This window comes from Myotis myotis, unplaced genomic scaffold (assembly GCF_014108235.1).
Source record: "Myotis myotis isolate mMyoMyo1 unplaced genomic scaffold, mMyoMyo1.p scaffold_m19_p_18, whole genome shotgun sequence".
NCBI classification, from domain to species: Eukaryota; Metazoa; Chordata; class Mammalia; order Chiroptera; family Vespertilionidae; genus Myotis; species Myotis myotis.
The window spans coordinates 27,364,196-27,383,026 of NW_023416322.1; the positions used below are offsets into that span (position 1 = coordinate 27,364,196).

Below are 18,831 nucleotides of genomic sequence, written 5' to 3' on the forward strand. Positions count from 1 at the left end.
AGGCCCCTGTCTCATTTTCCCTCCCTGGGCCAGGGCTGGATTCTGTGCAGGGTGTTGAGTCACCCCTGGTCCAGCTCTCCCTTCCCCAGGAAGCCCAACAAAGCCAGAAGGCTTCCGTTTTAGGCAGTCATGCCCAAGCAGCCAGCAAGTGTCCGGAGGGGAGGAGTGTTCTAGTTCCAGCCCCGTGTCCACCTCTGGACCACCCCTCCTCCACAGTCAGAGAAGATGGGGGACCCCTGCCGAGCGCGGGTGGGGAGATTCAGTGACTAAGGGGCTGGGACACCAAAGCCCCTTCCAGCTCACCACTAGGGTCTCTCTGGGAAATACCACCTGCTTTCTAAACCCCATCTCTGCGAGGTCACAGTTCTTAGAGAACCCCCCTGAAGGACCCCAGGACAGACACTGTCCCCTCTTCGGCCTTCTCTTCTTGAGGTGCTATGTTCAAAGGCCCACCCTGGTCTCCATCCACTCATGATTCCAGCTCAATTCCATGACATGCCTAAACTGCCCTTGAAGGGTAGTACAGGATAAGGGGGAGGGGCTCCCTACTCTGGTCCCCAAATCATCCTCTTCCCTGTAACTCCTTAAGAAACAGCCTTAGTCCCTAGCTGTGCTTGGCTGGGTTGTGTGTGTGTGTGTGTGGGGGGGGGGGCAGAAGGGGGGAGGAGGAGGCGCGGGGGGGGGGGGGGGCAGGTGAGCCCTGGGTGAGGAGAGGACTGTGGTATCTCAGAGTCTCAGAGACCAGCAGGTTTGGGGTGTGTATCCAGGGTGGAGAAGGTCCAGGAGCTGGGCAGGGATGGCCTGGGAGAGCCATCCCTGGGAGAGCCCGTTTTCCGGTCTTGCCTCGCTGTCTCGGGGCCTTTCCCCATCACTCTCAGCCTCTGTTCCCCTGATTCTGTCTCTGTGTCTTACAGGCCTTAGTAACTTGCACTTGTGTGGTTAAATGTGAGGATCTGCAGCAAGAAGATTCACCCTCATCATGGAAACAGATGGCATCCCGACACACACTCTACCATAAGGTACAATTGTGTGTCACACACACACACACACACACACACACACACACACACACACACACACAGAGCTGGTCATTCTCTCTCCAGTTCTCAGAGTGACCTCACTATCTCAACCTCCGCTGACTCACAGCCCCCAGGCCAGCTCAGGCTGGCGGAAGTCTTACCCCCCTTCTTCCCCCCTACCCCTCACTCCAGCCAGCTGCCAGACTTCCTCACCCTGGACAACTGGGGGGTGGGGGTGGGGGGCTGTGACACCGCAGCGCCCTCTGGCGGTGTCCTAAGGCTCCTCCCGCCTGGCTCCACTCACGCACGTGCACACAGCGCCCTCTGCTGGCTACAGCCTATGAGGCCTGCAGGTCATTCCTCAGAGCCCAGCGCACAGCAGGGCTGGGGATCCCCATCTCTCTCTCTCTCTCTCCCTCTCTCTCTCTCAGAAGCATCAAACTTGCTTGGACTCAAATGCAGCTTTATTTCCTGCTGGTTTTACAGGTATGCCATCCTGAAAACTCATTCCCTTAGAGAATGAGTGGCCCCAGAGCCCCCCAGGGGAATGGAGGGGACAGGATGGCTGGCGAGGAGGGGGCAGTTGAGGCACTTAGGGACAACTCAAGGCCCTGAGGGAAAACCTGATGCTCAGTGTGGGGGTGAAAGGGCCTAGGCTGGTCTGCAGCTGCCCAGGTATTTCCCAGAAGCCCCTTCAGGCACTGTCACCTGGACTCCAGCTCTACCCCTCTCATGTTGTCACTTCCCATGGTGGGGCATGAGGGCAGTGCTGGGGGCAGCAGTATCCAAGGCCTTGCTTCTTAGGGAGCTGGAACAGGACTGGAAGGAGGGGTCCAGCGCCCCAGTAGCCTCTGCTGACGTCCTTCTAGGGCCTTCCTGGGGTGCAGAGCTCGAGACTGGGGAAGACACACACACACGCACCCTCACCCTGGGCTCTTTCCCCTTCTCTTCTCAGAGCCCCCTCTGGTGTTCTTGCTCCTTGATGCCTGATCTCATCAAACACTTGCCCTGGCTCAGCCCTTAAGGCAGGGGTCCTCAAACTACGGCCCGCGGGCCACATGCAAATACAAATATTGTATTTGTTCCCATTTTGTTTTTATACTTCAAAATAAGATATGTGCAGTGTGCATAGGAATTTGTTCATAGTTTTTTTTTTAAACTATAGTCTGGCCCTCCAACGGTCTGAGGGACAGTGAACTGCCCCCCTGTTTAAAAAGTTTGAGGACCCCTGCCTTAAGGGCCCAGAGCTTGGCCAAATGTTTTGACGTCAGCACTGAAGAGAACCCAGAGCATCCAGCCCTCCTTCCCTTGGTCCAGAGAGGGGCAGTGATTACTTCAAGGTCGCACAGCCGGTGACTGGCAGGACTAGGATTGGAGCCCAGTGCTACTGTTAGTTAATGCCCCCCACCTGCCTCCTCCTGGCACTCACCGGCCTGCGGGGCACACAGGAGATCTGGGGGGCCTCCCAGCGACCATTCTCCTGGCAGCGAATCAGTGGCTGGTTGCGCTGGGCCAGCCCCTCCAGGCACCGGTAACGAAGCACCGTGTCCACCTCATAGCGCAGCCTCGGGCGGCCGAACAGTTGAGCCAGGGGCAGCTCTGGTGGGGACCCACAGGACACTGTAGGGCAGACACAGTCAGAAACTGAGAGCCTGGCTCTAGGAGTGACAGTTCCCAGAATCGGGATGACGAGGAGAGGAGTGGGCCACAGTTGGATACAAAAAAGAGCAGGGGTTCTGAGTGGACCCATCGGATTTGTTATCCCTCCCGTGCTCATGGCCTGGGACCCATTTCTGATTGAGCAATTTTGCACCGCCTTCTGTTTACACATCCGTCCCAGCACCCCAAGCCCCCGCCCCTCCTCTCCCTTGTCCGCCCTCACCCAGCCCCATCTTGCAGGTGTAGGACAGGTGGTAGTTGCAAGGCACGTCGCTCCATTGTCCCTGATCGTGCCACACCATGACGACGCAGTTCTCTCCGGACAGGAAGTAGCTGTCGGGCTGCCCGGGGTTCCAGTTCTCATAGAGCTAGGGGGTGGGGGTGGGGGTGGAGGAGGTGGTGAGGAGCTCCAGGACTGGAGGCTGAGAGGAACGGTCTGGAGGGTCTGGGAGGAGGGGTGGGAGGGGCACGGGAAAGTGGCCAGTAGGAGTCGCCACAGGGCAGGTTAGTGGGATGGGGTGTAGGGGCCCCAGGGGAAAGGAGAGGTCAGGGGCTTTGGGAGGAAGGATAATGGAAACCAGAAGAGAAGTCAGAGAGGCACAAAGATGGGAAGAGGACCCAGGGAGAGAGTGGGCATGGGGAAGGGAAGGAGCCAGAGAAAGGAAAGGGAGGGTTGGGGTCACTGTGGGGTGGGGGTGGGGGGAATGCTTCGAAGAAGCAACCAAGTTAGCTTGAAAGGCAGCGGTAGCCTCTCACCAGGGGGACGCCATCTGACCACAGGAAATCGCCTTCGATCGTTCTGTCATTGAGCCCAATCCACTGGTACTCCCGGTATCGATCTGGGAAAGAACCGCAGGGGAGATGGTTGCAGTGAGCTCCGCCGCCAGCAGAGGGCGACCATTCCCCAGGATCGCGCGGTCGCTGGGTGGCCGCGGAGAAGTCCTTCCCGCCTCCCCAGCCCCGCGTTTCCCTCACTCCAACCTCGGTGCGTGGGCCTGGGCTAGAAAAGGGAAACGCTAGACACAGAGTAAACATGTTCAATGAGGTCAGAGTCGGGGAGAGCAGGTGGAGGCAGGAGAGCAGGGAGGTGGGAGCTCTGAAGGGGGCGCCAGGCTGACGCAGGTGTAGTTCCTGCTCTAACCGCAGCGGCCCCGGTCTGAAGCCCCACCTCCCGCGTGTGGAGTGGGAAGGAGGCAGAGAAAGGAACAGTGAACTAGTAGAACGAGGTAGGCCAAGTAGTAAGTACCCGAATTAATGAATGAGGGGGGAAATTCATGAACACACTCATTAATGAGTTGATTGACGAGTGAGTGTGAGTGACAGCAGGTGGCAGGGCCCCCAGCCCACCGTTGATGAAGCGCTGCTCCTCGGGGGTGCTGATGCTGGCCAGGTGCGCGCCGTACATCCGACAGTGCGTCTCCGCCTCCTCCCAGCTCCTCCGTGTAGAAAAGTGCTTGTAGCAGGCGCCCTGGAAGGCGTCCCAGCCCGGGCTGCAGAAACGGAGGCCTGGGCGCAGAAGGGCGGGCTACTTAGGCGGGAGGACCCGGGAACTCCAAGGAGCCTGGTCACCTGGAAGGGGTCCCACCACCGCAGCCTGAGAGGGCGGGGCCAAAGAGCTGGTAGGGAAGGAGGGGAGGAGGCGCCTGGAGGAGCCCTAGTGCTGGGGACCTTGATCCCTCCCTCCCTTCGCTGGGGACTAGGGTGAGGGCTGGGAGTCCCGGCCTGGGTCTCTGCCATCCTCCATCGTAAAGGAGAGCTGTACGCTCGCCACTTGCCAGGAGAATGGAAACTGGCATGTATTGACTCCAAATGCCAGGAGTCTGCTAAGCAGTCCTCCCACACGGAAGCCCGGAGAGAGGCATTTTTGGTTCCACTTAACAGATGAAATTGAGGGTAGGGCTCAGACAGGTTATGTGATTTGCCTAAAATGGGATTCATCAACGGCAAAGCCAAAACCAGTGCCCTCCCCTCCTTCCTCTGGAACCAGCAGGGTCCAGGCTTCAGATCTACCCCCACCCCACACCAGTCCCTCCAACACACTCACCAACGTCGCACAGGTCCCCCCCATAGCCAGGCAAACATAGGCATCGGACCCCCTCCTCCTCCTCCAAGCATGTCCCACCATTGTGGCAAGGGCTGGGGACACAGTTACCTGAGAGGGGGAGAGAAGTGAGGTGGGGGGTGGGGGGGAGCAGGGAAGCACAGCTCTGCTGCCTGAGTCCATCTGGAGAGGGTTCAGAGGGTCCCCAGCCCCAACCCCCCTTTCCTGGGAGCTAAACAGCTCTCTCAAAGTTCCCCCTGGAACCTGCCTCTGGTTAGAGCCCAGCCTGAATTCTGGATTTTTCTCGTCTCTGGGTCCCCTCGAGGTCCCCCACTTCAGCATTGGTTCTGCTCTGTGCTGGCCATTGTCATGCCTGCTGGTGTGAGCCCAATCTAACAGGGGCTGGGAGAAAGTGGCCGCGAAGGCCCTTGGGGCCCAGCCCCGCAAAGGGGAAAGATGGTCATGAGGCTTGGACTCTTGTCTGGCTCCCAGCTCTGCCGGGTGACATTGGGCAGGTCATTTACCCCTTTGGGAGCTTAGTCCCCCACCCCCTGGTCTGTGTCAGGTCCAGAACAGCTCTGTACAGTCGAGGTGGTCTACTTGAAAGTGGAGGAGAGTCCCCACAGCCACTGGGACCTGATATGGGGGGAGGAGGGTTCAGATGGGAGGTAACCATTCCTCCCCTGTCCACTGGCGCAGTGAGTGAAGATCCAATACACTCCCCACTTTAAGCCCTCCCCCCCCTCCTTCCTCCTTACCAGGCTTCCCTTTCACCCTCTAGTTCAGGCTTCCTGCAGATTCCTTCGCCTAGAAACCCTTCGGCTCCATCTTGCACCCTTCCTTTTGGCTCTCTCTTCTCCAGGTAGCCAGTCTTAGACTAACACACTTCCCTGAAAGCATGCAATCTGCTGTCTGGATCCAGCGCCACCCAGCGAGGCCAGCTGCCTCCTCCTCTGTACTCTGGATGCTGGGGTAGGGGGTGACGGCTGCCTAACTTGGGCTGAGCCTGGGTGCTGGAGGGGCTGTCAGATTCTACTCTTTCTGGTCCTGATGACCCAAGGGAAGACAACCCCACCGACTGACAGCACAGGTCAGGGCTCTGAGGCCTGGGCAGTAAAACCACCCTCCAGGCCAGCGGTCGCTAACTGGTGGTCCTCAGACCACTGGTGGTCCATGAGGTCCGAGGTCCGAAAGGTTGGCGACCGCTGCAGCCAGGGCATCACCCCTAGCAGCCAAGGCCAAGGCTCACATGCTTTACTCTGGCCCAAGATCCTGGCCCAAGATGCCTGGTAAGGATCAGAGCAGAGGTGGGGGGGGGAGAAGCTGGAGTTGACTCAAAAATTTTTGCTGTGGTGATCCAGCTGTTTGGCGTAAAATGAATCAGCTGTTCCAGCACCATTCTCCCTGTCACCTCCCCTCTTGCCAATAGTTTTACCCACCCGCCAGGGTGAAGGGGGAAGGGAAGGTGTTTTATTTAACCCTTTAAGCACCGGGGCCCACAGAGGGTAGGAGTCCGAACTGCTCCCCGTTCCTCACATTTTCCTGCTCTTCCTGTTGTCTTCTCTCCAACCCTCCAACCCTCCAACCCTCCAACCCTCCAACCCTCCAACCCTGGGGGATAGAAACTCTCAAACTTGGTCCCTGATGCTCCACCCAGACCACAGGTCCCCCCCACCCCCAGTTCCCCACCCCACCCCCACCTCCAGCTAAACCTGAGCCAGGACAGGCACATTGGGGTGAAAAAACTCCTCTTGAGACTTTCTGGTCTTCCTTCCTCCACCTCTTTGGGCCCAACTACTATAAGGACCTGAACATTGTTCCTTCCATTCTGCTGCAATGGCCAGGAGGCTTTCCTCACCCTCCACGTGGGCAACCAACACACTGCAGATGGTGCGCCTCTTCCCACCAATCCCCTCCCCACCCACCAGCGCTGAACGCCAAGGTCAGCTGGGAGGGAGCCAACAGTTGAAATGTGTGAGCCTGGATGTGATGCAGGGACCCTTAGACCACCCTGGGCCATCTAGGAGAGGGCGTCCTGAGGGCATCCAGCCTTCTGTAGGAGTCGCCACTGGGAAGCTCAACCTTCCCTGAGCAGGTAGGGCTTCCCTAACTCCCCATTCCCCCGCCCTCTACATTCCCTCCCTCCCCTTGTCTCCGGATCTGTGTCTTCTCCAGCATTTGGGACTTTGACATCCTTTGGGTGTAGGGAGACTGAAACCATTCTCCCCAAGGGGTGGAGGAAGTCATTAGTGTAGGGGTTAGTGGAGGACAGGAAGGCTGTGGGAATAGGATGAAAGTCAGACACCATCCCCCTGCTGAGATGCCAGGGGCGGGGCATGGGCTGTGGGTCACCTGGATGCCAGGGAACCATATCTAGGCTAAGAGGGACTTTTTCGTCACTACTCTGTATGTGTGCCTCTATATGGGAGCCATTGAGAGGGACCAGACATGAATACAAACGCGCGCGCGCACACACACACACACACACACACACACACACACACACACTCCAGGCTGTGGAGGTTCTCCCCCCAAGAGTGAGGGAGAAACCTCCCAACACTCGCACAGACGGATGGACAAGGGCTTTTCTGGGGAATGTGCAGTCAGATTTGGGATCTCAGCCGTCAGGAAGGAAAGTGGAGACAGGCCTGAGAAGGACAGGATGAGAGAACAGCAAAGGGCTGTTAAATGGCTAGGACTGGATGGGTTTAGGCTGAAGATGAAAACGAACGCAAGGCAAAGAGACAGAGGGGGTGAGGGAGGGGGATGAAAGGTGAGAGAGAGAAAGAGAGAGAGAGAGAGAAAGAGCTACCCATGACATGGATCTATAGAATGCAAAGGGCAGACAGCTGGGGGTGGAGACAGAGGGTGCCAGAGTTTTGGTTATAAAGCAGTTTAATAGAGATTTATTTCCAAGGCTTGTTTTCCATGAAACAAATGAAAAAATACTTCACAGAAGTAGTCGCTTAAGGCTCTGTGGGATTCAGGGTCTCCTGGACCCCAGAGGGTGAGAGGTGGGGGTGGGGTCCCAGGCTTCCCTGATATCAGTGGGAGGTGGCTGAAGGGGATGGCACACAGGAAGGGGGAAGGGAGCAGTGGAAGACCAGCCTGGGCCTTGAAGAGGGCAACAGGTGCTGAGGGTATCCTAGTGCGTGAGGCATGAGGGTGCTCTGCGGGGTTGGTGAGATGTGAGTCACAGGTAGAGAGCCCAAGACTAGGAGAGAGTCTGAGGCAGTCAGTGGTGGGGCTGGGGTGATAGAGTGAGCAGGGAGACGGTCTTAGGGTGGGGGTCAGGGTGTTGAGGGGGCCACAGGGTGAGGAATCAGAGCTGGATGGAAGTCACATGATGGGGTATCCAAAATAGGAAGCCCACAGGTTGAGGTGGGTAGGAGAATAAAAGCAAAGGACAGGAGATCTGGGGCAATGGTGGGTTAAAGGACTACAGGTGAGGTGACTCAGAGTTGCAGGGGGAGAAAAAGGAGGAGGAGAAACAGGGAAGCTGAGCCTTGGGCAAAGTTACCTGCTGAGGGGGCCACGGCCACTCCACCATGGCTGGTGCTGTCAGTGGGCAGAACTGGCTGGGCCTGCACTGAGGTCCCTGCTGGGACAATTCTTCCAGAATTCTCTTTGGCGGGGGCCTCCAGCTCCCTGGTACCCCCAGGGGCCTGTGTGGCTGGAAGCAGAGCAGGGGCATCCTCGGAGCTCCCTGTCTCCTCGCTCTCTCCTCGAGGGACCCCCGACAGCTCAGGACGCCCAGTCTCTTCCCCCACCTCTCTTGCCCCAATGGGAGTGAAAGGTGAAGCCAGGCTCCCCTCCCTGGGAGTGGGCAGGGTCTCAGTGGGTGGTCCTAGGACCCTTGGCGGCCTGGGAGCCTCTGGCTCTCCATTGGGAGGTGGTGATGCACCGGGGTGTAGGACGGCCGGTGACTGGGAGGCCTGGGAGAGTGAGTCCTCCAGGTCCAGCTCACTGGGGAGAGGGACTTCTGGGTCCGGGCTGCTGAGCTCGCTGGGCCAGGCCCACAGGTCCTCATCCTCCACATCCTCCTCTTCTTCCTCCTCCTCTTTTTCTTTTTCATCCTTGTATTTCTCTTCTTCCTCCATTGCCTTGCCTTCCTCTTCTGATGACCCCATGGGAGGTACAATGGATTGGGGTTCGAATTCTAGGCAAAGCACAGATGATTCAGCACCAGGGACAGCGCCCGTCAGAAGATAGAAAAGGGGAAGGGAAAGGGGAGGAAGGGGTTGGTGAGGACTGGGGAGAGGAAAGAGCCTGCCCTGGGGAGAAGCTGTCTTTGCTCCACACCAGAAGAACTGCAACAGGAGCTGCAATGTTGAAGGCTCTGTGAGCTGTCATTATCCCAGGAAAACATGGTCTTTGCGTCTCCCTCTCCTAGTCTGTTAAAGTTCTCTAGTCTACTTTGGCTAGGTGAGGGAGAGGAGAGACCAAACAAAAGAGGATCAGCTCCTTAATCCAAACAGCTCTAGACTCAGAGAGTTGGGGGTGGAATTTTCTGGAAAGGCAAAGATTGGAAGAGGAACAAGTGAGGTGCCTTGCACTGTTGAGCTGCTGAGAAAGGACAGGACAGAGTCCTGCCGTCATAACCCCAGCATCAAGCTGGGCTTATGCCCCCAGTATCTCATGTGCAGACCTCTCCAGTGTAAGGGATTTGCATTACCTTGAAGGGTTTTAGGGGCCTCTGCTGGGTCTTCTGGAGTGGAGCTTGCACCTCCTCCATCCTCTATGATGGGGATGGAGTAGATGGCTCCTCGGGACTCACTCTCCACAGCTTCCTGAGGCAGCTGCAGTTCCTCCAGGGTCTCTGTCACTGTTACAATGGCCTCCAGTCCATCAGAAGCTGGGTCAGAGGATGGGTTGGAGTCCTCAGGGATGGTAGAGGGCTGGGCAGAGTCTGTTGTGGGAGTTAAGTGCCATTGGGGGTGTTAAATAGGTGGCTCTGTCCTCCCAGGTCACAGCCTACATGTGAGGGTTTTGGGTTAGACTCAGAGGCCATGGAATTCTCTCAGTTCTCTCTCATTTCCCTGCGGAGCACCCATGGGGCCACAGAAGCACCCTAGGACTTCATCACTTGTTCCTCAAGCATTAACCAAGTGCCCAATGTGTGTCATGCCAAGCAATCTCCAGGGCATTGAGAATACAGCGAAGAGCAAAATAGCAAGCTTCCTGCCCACAAGGGGATTTATATTTCAGATACAGATAATAAACAAATACACATGTATTATAATGTTAACATATAAGGGGATGGGATGGGAAGTACTACTGTATATGGAATGGTAAAGAAAGGCTCAGGGGAGATATCTTCCCTTGAGTAAAGGATGGAGGTAGGATGGATAGAATGGCCTCCGCACCTTGGGTTTGGGGCAAGGTGTGAGGGAGCTCAGTCATCCCAAGGCTTTTGAAATGGAAGGGGACAGGCTGCCATCACTGCAGGAGAGCTGAAGGGCATAGGACAGGAGAACATTCAACAGTCACCACCTGAGGATCTCAGTACGGGGACAAGAGCACAAAGGCGGGAGTCACCCTATCCTTCGGGTCTACTCCCTTCAAATGACAGTTTTAGAATAGATTACCTTGTCTCTAGGGAAGTAAACCAAGAGAAGAAAACCAATGAAGTGACGGTGGAATTGGGCTAAGAAAAGCCCTGAGGGCCATCTGTGCTCAGCCAGATGAAACAGGACAGCATGTCCTGCCCTCGTCACCTGCTCCAGTGAGCCTTGCTAATACGAGACCAGCAAACCCATGCCCTGCGTGCTTGTCCTCCACCTGCTCACAACCATAGTCATCTCCTCTTCTCCCCCCCTCCTGATTCAGTTCCTCTCTCCATTTTCCCCCACATAATCATAATCAGTGCATAGAAGTGCTAGCTATCATCATCATCGCTACCACCACCACCACCATCATCATCATCACCACCCCTGTTCCAGGAAATCTTTTCAGATGGACCTGCCTTCCTATGGGCTTCACTTCCCTATCCATCCCCACATCCGTCCCAGGTCAAACATGTCTGGGGATCGGTCTCAGTGAAAGTAATCCTTGTCTCTCAGTCTCCATCTTGTTAAGAGCAAGCTGTCTTGTCTTCTCTCAGACTGGGGGCTTCCATGGCAAAAGCTGTGCCTTCTCACATTTCTGCTTCCAGTCCGTGTACCAGTACCACAGGCTCACAATTGGAGCAAGGACTCAGACACCTAACAGCAGTTCCTCCCTCATTTGTAGTCACCCTTAGCCTAGGCCCTGTGCCTCTGGGGGTCCCAGGCAGTGCTCCCCCATCTCCCAATATACGATGTGGGCAGGAAGCCATCTCTACATCCAACTGTCCTTAAGGACCTGCTCTCTGTGGGTGAACCTGTGTCTGTCCATCAATATTTGGTGGTTAAAGATATGACACCTTCAAGCTGAAGGTTCCAGAAACCCCTTTGATGGCTCTTAAGGGCATTTGGTTAACTAGAGCGAATCATTCATTGCATTCAGAGATTGTCGGTCGTCTCTGCTCTGCTAATGAGCGGACCAGAAATGGAAACATACTTGGTAGCCCGATATGGGAGGTGAGAAGATACAGAGAAGAGAGCACTCCTTGAGGCCACATAGTCGGAGGATGTGACCAGAATTAGAACCCTAGTGACAAGCTGAGCATCACCTAAGCCTCCTTCAGGCAGATGGCAAAGACCTGAGAGGAAATGATCAGAGCGGGGGTAGGGCTTCAGGGCTGATCTGTGCCTGTGAGGTTGGTCCCAGTCCCTGCAGGAAGGTGGGCTCACCTCTGAAGCAATAGACGTTGAAGCGGCTGTGCTTGTTAGGGAAGCCGGTCTGGTTGGGGAAGAGGAAGAGAGTCTTGACCCCGGGCAGACCCCCACCACAGCGCTGGCTGGGTGTGATGATGGGGTAGCGCACGCTGCCATCGGCCAGCCAGCCTGGGCTGCAGCGGTCCAAGCCACCATCCCAGGCTGCATATAGCTGGCCCGTGGTGGCGATCTCTGCTCCTCGCTCCTGGCAGTATGCCCGTGCCTCCTCCAATGTCAGCTTGTCTGGGGGGGCACCCAGGAACAGCTCTCCTGGTAGGGCAGAGGAGGCTGGGTTACCAGGAAGTTAGTAGCCCCTTCTACCCTGGATTCCAACAGGGACCTGGGGCAAGCTTCTCTAGGCCTCAGTCTCCTTATCTGTGACATGGAGTCAATTATCCTGCTTCGTAGGATCAAAGTCTGGGTAGAAGCTCAGATGGATGGATATTATTGCTCAAAGGGACCTAGCCCAACTTCCCCATGCTGCAAAGACGGAAACAAGGCCTAGAGCTGCTAAGAGGTAGAGAGATGCACAGCAGAGTCAAAGCACAAACTCGCCCTAATCGGTTTGGCTCAGTGGATAGAGCGTCGGCCTGCGGACTCAAAGGTCCCAGGTTCGATTCCGGTCAAGGGCATGTACCTTGGTTGCGGGCACATACCCAGTGGGGAGTGTGCAGGAGGCAGCTGATCGATGTTTCTCTCTCATCGATGTTTCTAACTCTCTATCCCTCTCCCTTCCTCTCTGTAAAAAAATCAATAAAAAATATTTAAAAAAAAAAAAAAAAAAGCACAAACTCAGTCTCCTACCACGTGCCTTAGGCTTTGACCATGAACTTGCCTCTATGACAGTATTTGGAGGGAGGGACATCAATTGTTTCCTTCCCCCTGGCTTCCCCCTTAAACACATGAAGGACAATAAGGTCCAGCAGAGGCCCCAGGAGGACCCATGGGCAACACTAGAGAAGGGGCTTGTCCCTTGGGAGCCCCTCATCCCCAATCACCATTTAGGTCTTCAGCATAGCAGTAGACGTCATAGAGGTCACTCGGGTCCACCACGCCATAGTTTCGGACACCAGGGAAGCCATCCATGTCTCCGTAACAGGCCTCTCGCGGAGTCTGGATGGGATACCTGGGGATGGAGGACAGACGCCTTCACGAGGGAGCCATCCCACGGTGAACTTCCCAAATCACATTGCCTTCCATGCAGCCAGTTGGCCTCCCAGCCCTGGGGGACAAACACCCCCAGGGCAGATCCTCACCCATTCTCCGAAGACCAACTTCATTCCCAGGAGGCAGGGTGCCCCTGTGGCCAACTTGAGGCAGCAGGCAGCCCCTGGCAGAACCGCAGACACCATAGAAGCCCCTGGTCCACAGCCCCCGCGTACCTCACAGTCTGGTCGGACAGCCAGCCAGCATCACACTGCTCATAGCCCCCAAGATAGGCCGCATAGAGCTGCTCCGGGGTGGCGATGCGGGCGCCGATGCGCGCACAGGCCTCCTGGGCCCCGGTGAAGGAGAAGGCGTAGCGGGCAGAGCCCTCCCGGTAGAGAAAGACGACCCCTGAGGGGCAGAGAGTACTCCTGGAGGCAGGACCATCCTGCACACTGACCTCCCGCCCCCTTCTTGTCACTCATCTGTCCACACGGGGTAAATTACACGCCCTGCGGAAGGAGGGGCTCAAGTGAGGCTACAGGTGGCATTTCCTCCACTGGACGAAAGGCGGTGACAAAAGCCTGTATCAGGTCAGTCCTTTCCCAACTCAGTCTGTCCTCCAGGGGCGTTTGCGCCCCTCAGACTGTGGGCTCCCTGAGGCCTGGAGTCCTTCCCTCCCCGGGGGCGGGGGGGGGGGGTCTTCTCTCCGCCCCTGTGCTCTCACCTTTGACCTTGACCTCCACAGCATCGCTGCTGTCGTCGATGCCGTGCTGGACCTCGCAGCGGTAGATGCCTGAGTCGTTGGGCCTCAGCTCACCCAGCGCCAGGGAGACGTCGGTGAGTGACGCCGGGTAGGCGGGCAGCGCCACGCGGAACCGGTAGGCCTCGCTCACCTTGACCCGCAGCCCCCGCGCCACCAGCACCTCGGCCTCCCGGCCCCCGGACAGGAAGGTCCACTTGACCCGCGGGGAGCCCAGCACCGCCCGGCGGCCGGACGGCGGCCGCGAGTAGTGGACGTGGCAGGGGATGGTGAGGGTACCGCCCAGCACGCCCTGCAGCGGCGGGGCGCCGGCGATGCGCACGCTGAAGGCCCGGTCCTCTGTGGGGGGACCCGCAGGAGCTTCACCCTGGTTTCCCAGCCCGTCCCAGGGTCCTTCCCGCCCCGCCCCGCCCCGCCCCAGGACTCCCCGGCCTCGCCTGTGGGTTTTCCTAAACCGTCCCCAGCAACCTGGGCCCCCGTCCCCAGGGTCCTGCAAACCCACTTCTTGATCCCCAGACCGGTCCCCAAAGTCTCCGAGTCAATCCCGCCCCCAGAGTACAGCCCCAGGATTTGTGGGCCCCACCCACAGTCTTCTAGCCCCGCCCCCTGGGTCCTACAGTCCAGGGCTCAAAACTCCTGTCTGTCCAGAATCTCTCCCAGCTCCACCTCTGTTCTGCCTCCCAGCCCCCCACCTGGTCCCAAGGGTCCCCCCTCCCATCCTAGAGGATGGCAACTTTGGACCTGGTGCCCCTCCCCAGCCCCTACCTCAAGTTTCCACACCCAACCAGGGACCCACACCTCATCTCTTTTTTCAAAGGGTCCCAGCCCAGACCTTTCCCCACACTCCTCCAAATTCTATCTCCTCCTCCCTGAGTCCCCCAAGCTGGAAGAGGTTGGTTAGGGCCAAACCAGAGGCCATTCCTTGCCATAAGGAAGGTGCAGGAGACAGAGAAAGTGACCCCAAGCAGGTTGCTTACCTGAGCTGTCCCTTTCCAGAGCATCAGTGAAGGCCTCAGGGACCCCAGCCAGGGTCAAGGCTGCCAGCAGGGACAGGAACTGTGAGGCCATGCTGCAGACTGACGGGGGGACTTGAGGAAGAAAGACAGGGTTAGCCCTGGCTGGTATGGCTCAGTGGATAGAGTGTGGGCCTGCAGACTGAGGGGCCCCGGGTTCAATTCTGGTCAAGGGCACATGCCTGGGTTTCGGACTCAGTCCCCAGTAGGGGGTGTGCAGGAGGCAGCCAAGCAATGATTCTCTCTCATCATTGATGTTTCTATCTCTCTCTCCCTCTCCCTTCCTCTCTGAAATCAATAAAAATATATTTTTAAAAAAGAAAGATAGGATAGATCTCAGGATGGACTTACCACGGCTCCCTAACACATCCACATGGACTCACACCTGGCCCCAGACCCCACTGCCTCTGCCTCCCCGTTAGCTCTGCTTCTGATCCCTGTCTCCCCATGAAGGTATTCTTCAGAGCCACCACCTTGGTGCTAGTGAACTCACTGTGTGACTTAAGGCAAGTTCCTTACCCTCTCTGGCTTTTGTTTTCTTGTAAAAGAGCACCATTACTACCACCTCACAGTTTGTGATGAGGCTGTGTGCTTTGAGAATGCTTTATATTCTAAAAAAATCCTGTACAGATACCAGGAATCCAGCACACAGTAGGGGCTCAATAAACGCGTATAGCATATAGCGTGAATGGTGGGTACCATATGCCTGTGAGTGTTTAGAGTTCCCTCTGCCTCTCCCAGTGCCAGACTCCTTCTTTGAACCCAGAGTCTTCTCCTCCCACTGTACCCCTCCAACTTCCCTCCTTGTCCCTTCCTCCCTGAGTACCATAGCCACCTGGCCTCCCCCAGGAGGACCTCCTAGACTGAACTCAGGCAATGTACAACTTCTCCCCAGGGCAACCCCTCCTTGACCTCCCTCCACCCCACCATAAAGTAGAAGGAAACCCTTCTCTTTACTCCCCAGCATCTTCCGCCCGCCTCCTTGGCTGCCTTCTCTTTTCTTCCTCCCAGTCTTTCCTTTCTGTCTGGCACAGGCTTTCCCACCGGATCTCCTGGCTCAGAAACCAGCTGGGACAAAGCCCCTGTCTCTGCCAGTCTGGCCTCCATCCAGCCTCTCCCTCCCCCACCCTAACCCTGGGCTGGGAGGTGGGCTAAGGGGGGTGGGGGTGGGTGAGAGTAAATGAAAGGCTATCTCCCTCCTGCCCTTGGCTATCAGAAGCTCTGTGAGAACCCAGACTGTTCCTTTGAAGATCTCAAAGCACTTATACTCTCATAATGGAGAGATAGGGCTGTAGCATTGAGAAATGGGGCCCAGAGAGGGATAGGGCTGACCTGGAGTCCCCAGTGAAGCCCAGTCAGGCACCAGGCCAATGTGCCCCTAGGAGGGAAGGCTGCAGAGGAGCTAGTGTCAAGTCACCTTTGAGCCTCAGGCTTAGAAGACCATGAAGACCCAAGTCTGCCATGGAACAGACCAATGGTGCAGCAGGAGAGGTGAAGATTAGGCTGCAGGCAAGGCTTACGAGACCAGGCTTATTTCCCCCGGCTACTCATTCCCACTTCAGGCCCATTGTTCCACCTCCATCTTCCCCACCTTCATACTTGTGCCCCTTTCCTGAGCCTGAGCTGATGAGAAATCTCCAGAGTCTCCCGAGGATACCTCATCACCATTGTGAACCTCTGCTTCCCCCCACTGCCACGGCACCATTTCCTAGTGGTCAGAGCCCGGGGAGGAGTGGCAAGGGTCAGATGCCCAGGGCATCTCCCTGACCTTTGCTGCGGCCAGATCCGAGGTGCTGAGATTGGCTCTGGGCATGGGGGCCTCTTGGGAAGACTGTTTTCTGGGGTTGGAGGGACCTTTTTGGATGCACAGCCAGTGGCTGCAGTGCTGGGGAGACTGTTGACCATGCATTTGAGCTGTGCCAGGTCCTAGGCCTGGCGTTCCCTGGAGCCCTCCCTCCCCTCTCTCTGGGCTGGAGCTGCTCACAGACCTGGCTCCCGGCTCTCTGATGGGTGCCCCAGAAACCCATATAGTTGGAGCCATTCTGGGACCAATGCCCTGGGCCGCCGCACCCCTACCACCCCCCTTTGCTTCTGTTTTGAAGGTGGGAGAATGAAGGGAGAATATCAGAGGCTGAGGATCTGGCTGCCCTGGAACATAGAAAGCTCCCCACCCCCACCTCTAGGAATGGGAATCACCGATCAGAGAGGGTGGCCCTGGTTGTGTGGTTCTCACAGTCAGAGAGCTCTGCCACCTCACCCCACCTGCCAATCACACCAAACTTCGACCTTAGTCCCTTCTTGGTATCGCTAGGAGTCCTGAGAAAACTTAGGCATCCCTCATCAGGCACCAGACTCAGACCCAGGGGTTCTCCATCCCACATCCTCACCCACCTCCACTCCATCTTCTCACCCTCCAGAGTAGGACACACCATTCCATCCCTAACCTCGAGAGCTCAGCAGTCTTCCTGTCCCTTCGCCTGATGCCACACCGTCCCTCACTCCAGCTCTCTCTCCGGCTCCAGCTTCGAGTTTCTCAAGCTGTTCAGGAAACTTTCCCCTTGTTACATTATCATTCCTCTCTGCCCGTGGTCCTCCATCTCCCACAGGGGCTTCACAGACCCGTTCACCAGGCTGTGTGTGTGTGTGTGAGTGTGTGCGCACGCCATCTCCATGCTGAATTCCCACCAGCTGGCATCCAAGGTCTGCTCCGTGGGAACCGAGCTCCAGTCTCAGCAGGATCAGCTGGGCTGCACAGGCCAGAGCTTGGGTCTCCACAGGAGGGAAGCTCTCAGCTACCCCCTTAGTGGCTGTGTGAGCACTAACAAGAACCTACACAATACAGCCAGGCCTTCAAAGGGCCTGCAGGAGTAATTGCAGTGATGGTATAAATAGGCCTATTTACTGGGAGCACAAGTAATAATACAAGTGAGCAACATTACCAGATGAGCTATTGTAGCTCCTCCTAATATAAAATCTGAAATATAGACGATGCTTTTATCAATGGCAAAGTTAGTCATAACAGCATAGGCCCTGGTAATACTGTGGGTGGGTCTCGGTCTAGGGTAATTATCCCTTGATTTTACTGGTATTATCTGGAATAGAAGTAATGGTTTGTTTTTTTCTAATCTCACCCAAGGACCTGTTTCCATTGATTTTAGAGGGAGAGGAAGGGAGAGAGAAACATGGATTGGTTGCCTCCCGAACACCCCCACCGGGGAAAGAACCCACAACCTAGGTATGGTTTGTCCAACCGGCAACCTTTTGTTGCTTGGGATGATGCTTCGACCCAATGAGCCACCCAGCCAGGGAAAAGTGATGGTGACAACAAAATTGATGGCAAAGCTCTTGGTCCTCTTAGAACCATGTGGGCAGCGCTATTCTGAACATACCTGGGGGGAGAGAGTTCCAGCTCCTGGCCGTTCTAGGAAGGAAAGCAGGAGTGGTACCCACGCAGGGCCTCTTGGTAAACGCCTCCCAGGTATAACCTGAACTTTGAGAAAAACGCTGTTTACTAGATATTGACTGATGAGGAACCCGATGTTCAGGGAGGTCAACTCACTTGACCAAGGTCACAACAAGTAAGTGCCAGGGTGGGATTCCAGCTCCAGCGGGCGCGGGGACCGCCCGCTACAGCGGCTCCTATCGGCTGTCCTGCGGCTACGGGAGGTGGGACCTCACGGCAAGGCAGCGGGGGCTGATACCGTGACGAGGTCGGGGACAGCGCGCGCAGCAGGGAGGACGCCAGGACCTAGAGGGGCGTTCCCGTTAGCCTGCGGACTCCGGGGGGCTGCGGGTCCTAAGCAAAGCGGTGGGGGTGCGGGCGGGGGTGCCGGCGCAGAGAACCAGAGGGTGGCAGGGGCTGCAGGCGCTACGAGCTGGCCGACCGCGGACCTCGCCAAAGCATCAGGGGTCGGCGAGTTGGAAGCGCTGGAACCTCAGAGGCCAGGGCTGCGGGGTAGGGTCGCGTCCTGCGAGGCCGGCGAGCGCTCCCTTCTCTCTCTCCCTCCCAGGTCCCGGCGGCCGGGCTGCGGTCGCGCTCACCTACTGGCGTGCGGCCGAGGGCTGGGGTTGGGGTTCGGCACCGCGGAGTTTGTCGCCTTCTCCGGGGGTCTCCGCCGGGTCCACGGCTCGGTCCTGCAGCTGCAGCGGAGACTGCGGCGGGTACTGCGCGGGCGCCAGCAGAGGCTGGCCCGCAGGATGCTCGGAAGAGGGCGCCGGCCCGGCGCCGCACAAAACCCCCTTTCTTCCCCCCCGTCCCGCCCTGCCCTTCCCCGGGGCTGCCCCCGCCCCCTGGCCCAGAACACGGGGGGCTCGGGAAAGTCACGGGACCCGTTGCCTTCTCGGCGTCGGTTCCGGGCGGCAATAGGGAGAGCAAGGACGAGTGAAGTAGGAC

General features: G+C 57.2%; 1 protein-coding gene across 2 annotated transcripts; it reads right to left on the reverse strand.

Annotated features, from left to right (window-relative positions):
• Positions 1-1,463: 1,463 nt before the first annotated feature.
• On the reverse strand, positions 1,464-18,689 carry BCAN (brevican). 2 transcript variants are annotated; one of them, XM_036342639.1, is made up of 15 exons: positions 18,480-18,689; positions 17,828-17,928; positions 14,403-14,513; positions 13,390-13,764; positions 12,899-13,073; positions 12,515-12,642; positions 11,493-11,786; positions 9,395-9,628; positions 8,240-8,878; positions 4,723-4,830; positions 4,026-4,184; positions 3,435-3,517; positions 2,902-3,046; positions 2,449-2,639; positions 1,464-1,915 (listed from the first exon to the last, which is right to left on the reverse strand). In XM_036342639.1, the coding sequence occupies exons 3-15, from the start codon at positions 14,491-14,493 to the stop codon at positions 1,820-1,822; spliced, it is 2,718 nt and encodes a 905-aa protein (XP_036198532.1). In that variant the 5' UTR covers positions 14,494-14,513; positions 17,828-17,928; positions 18,480-18,689; the 3' UTR covers positions 1,464-1,819. The 2 variants fall into 2 exon arrangements, with proteins under 2 accessions (XP_036198532.1, XP_036198533.1); XM_036342640.1 differs by having other exon boundaries at positions 17,828-17,923; positions 18,480-18,585.
• Between the last annotated feature and the right edge of the window lie 142 nt (positions 18,690-18,831).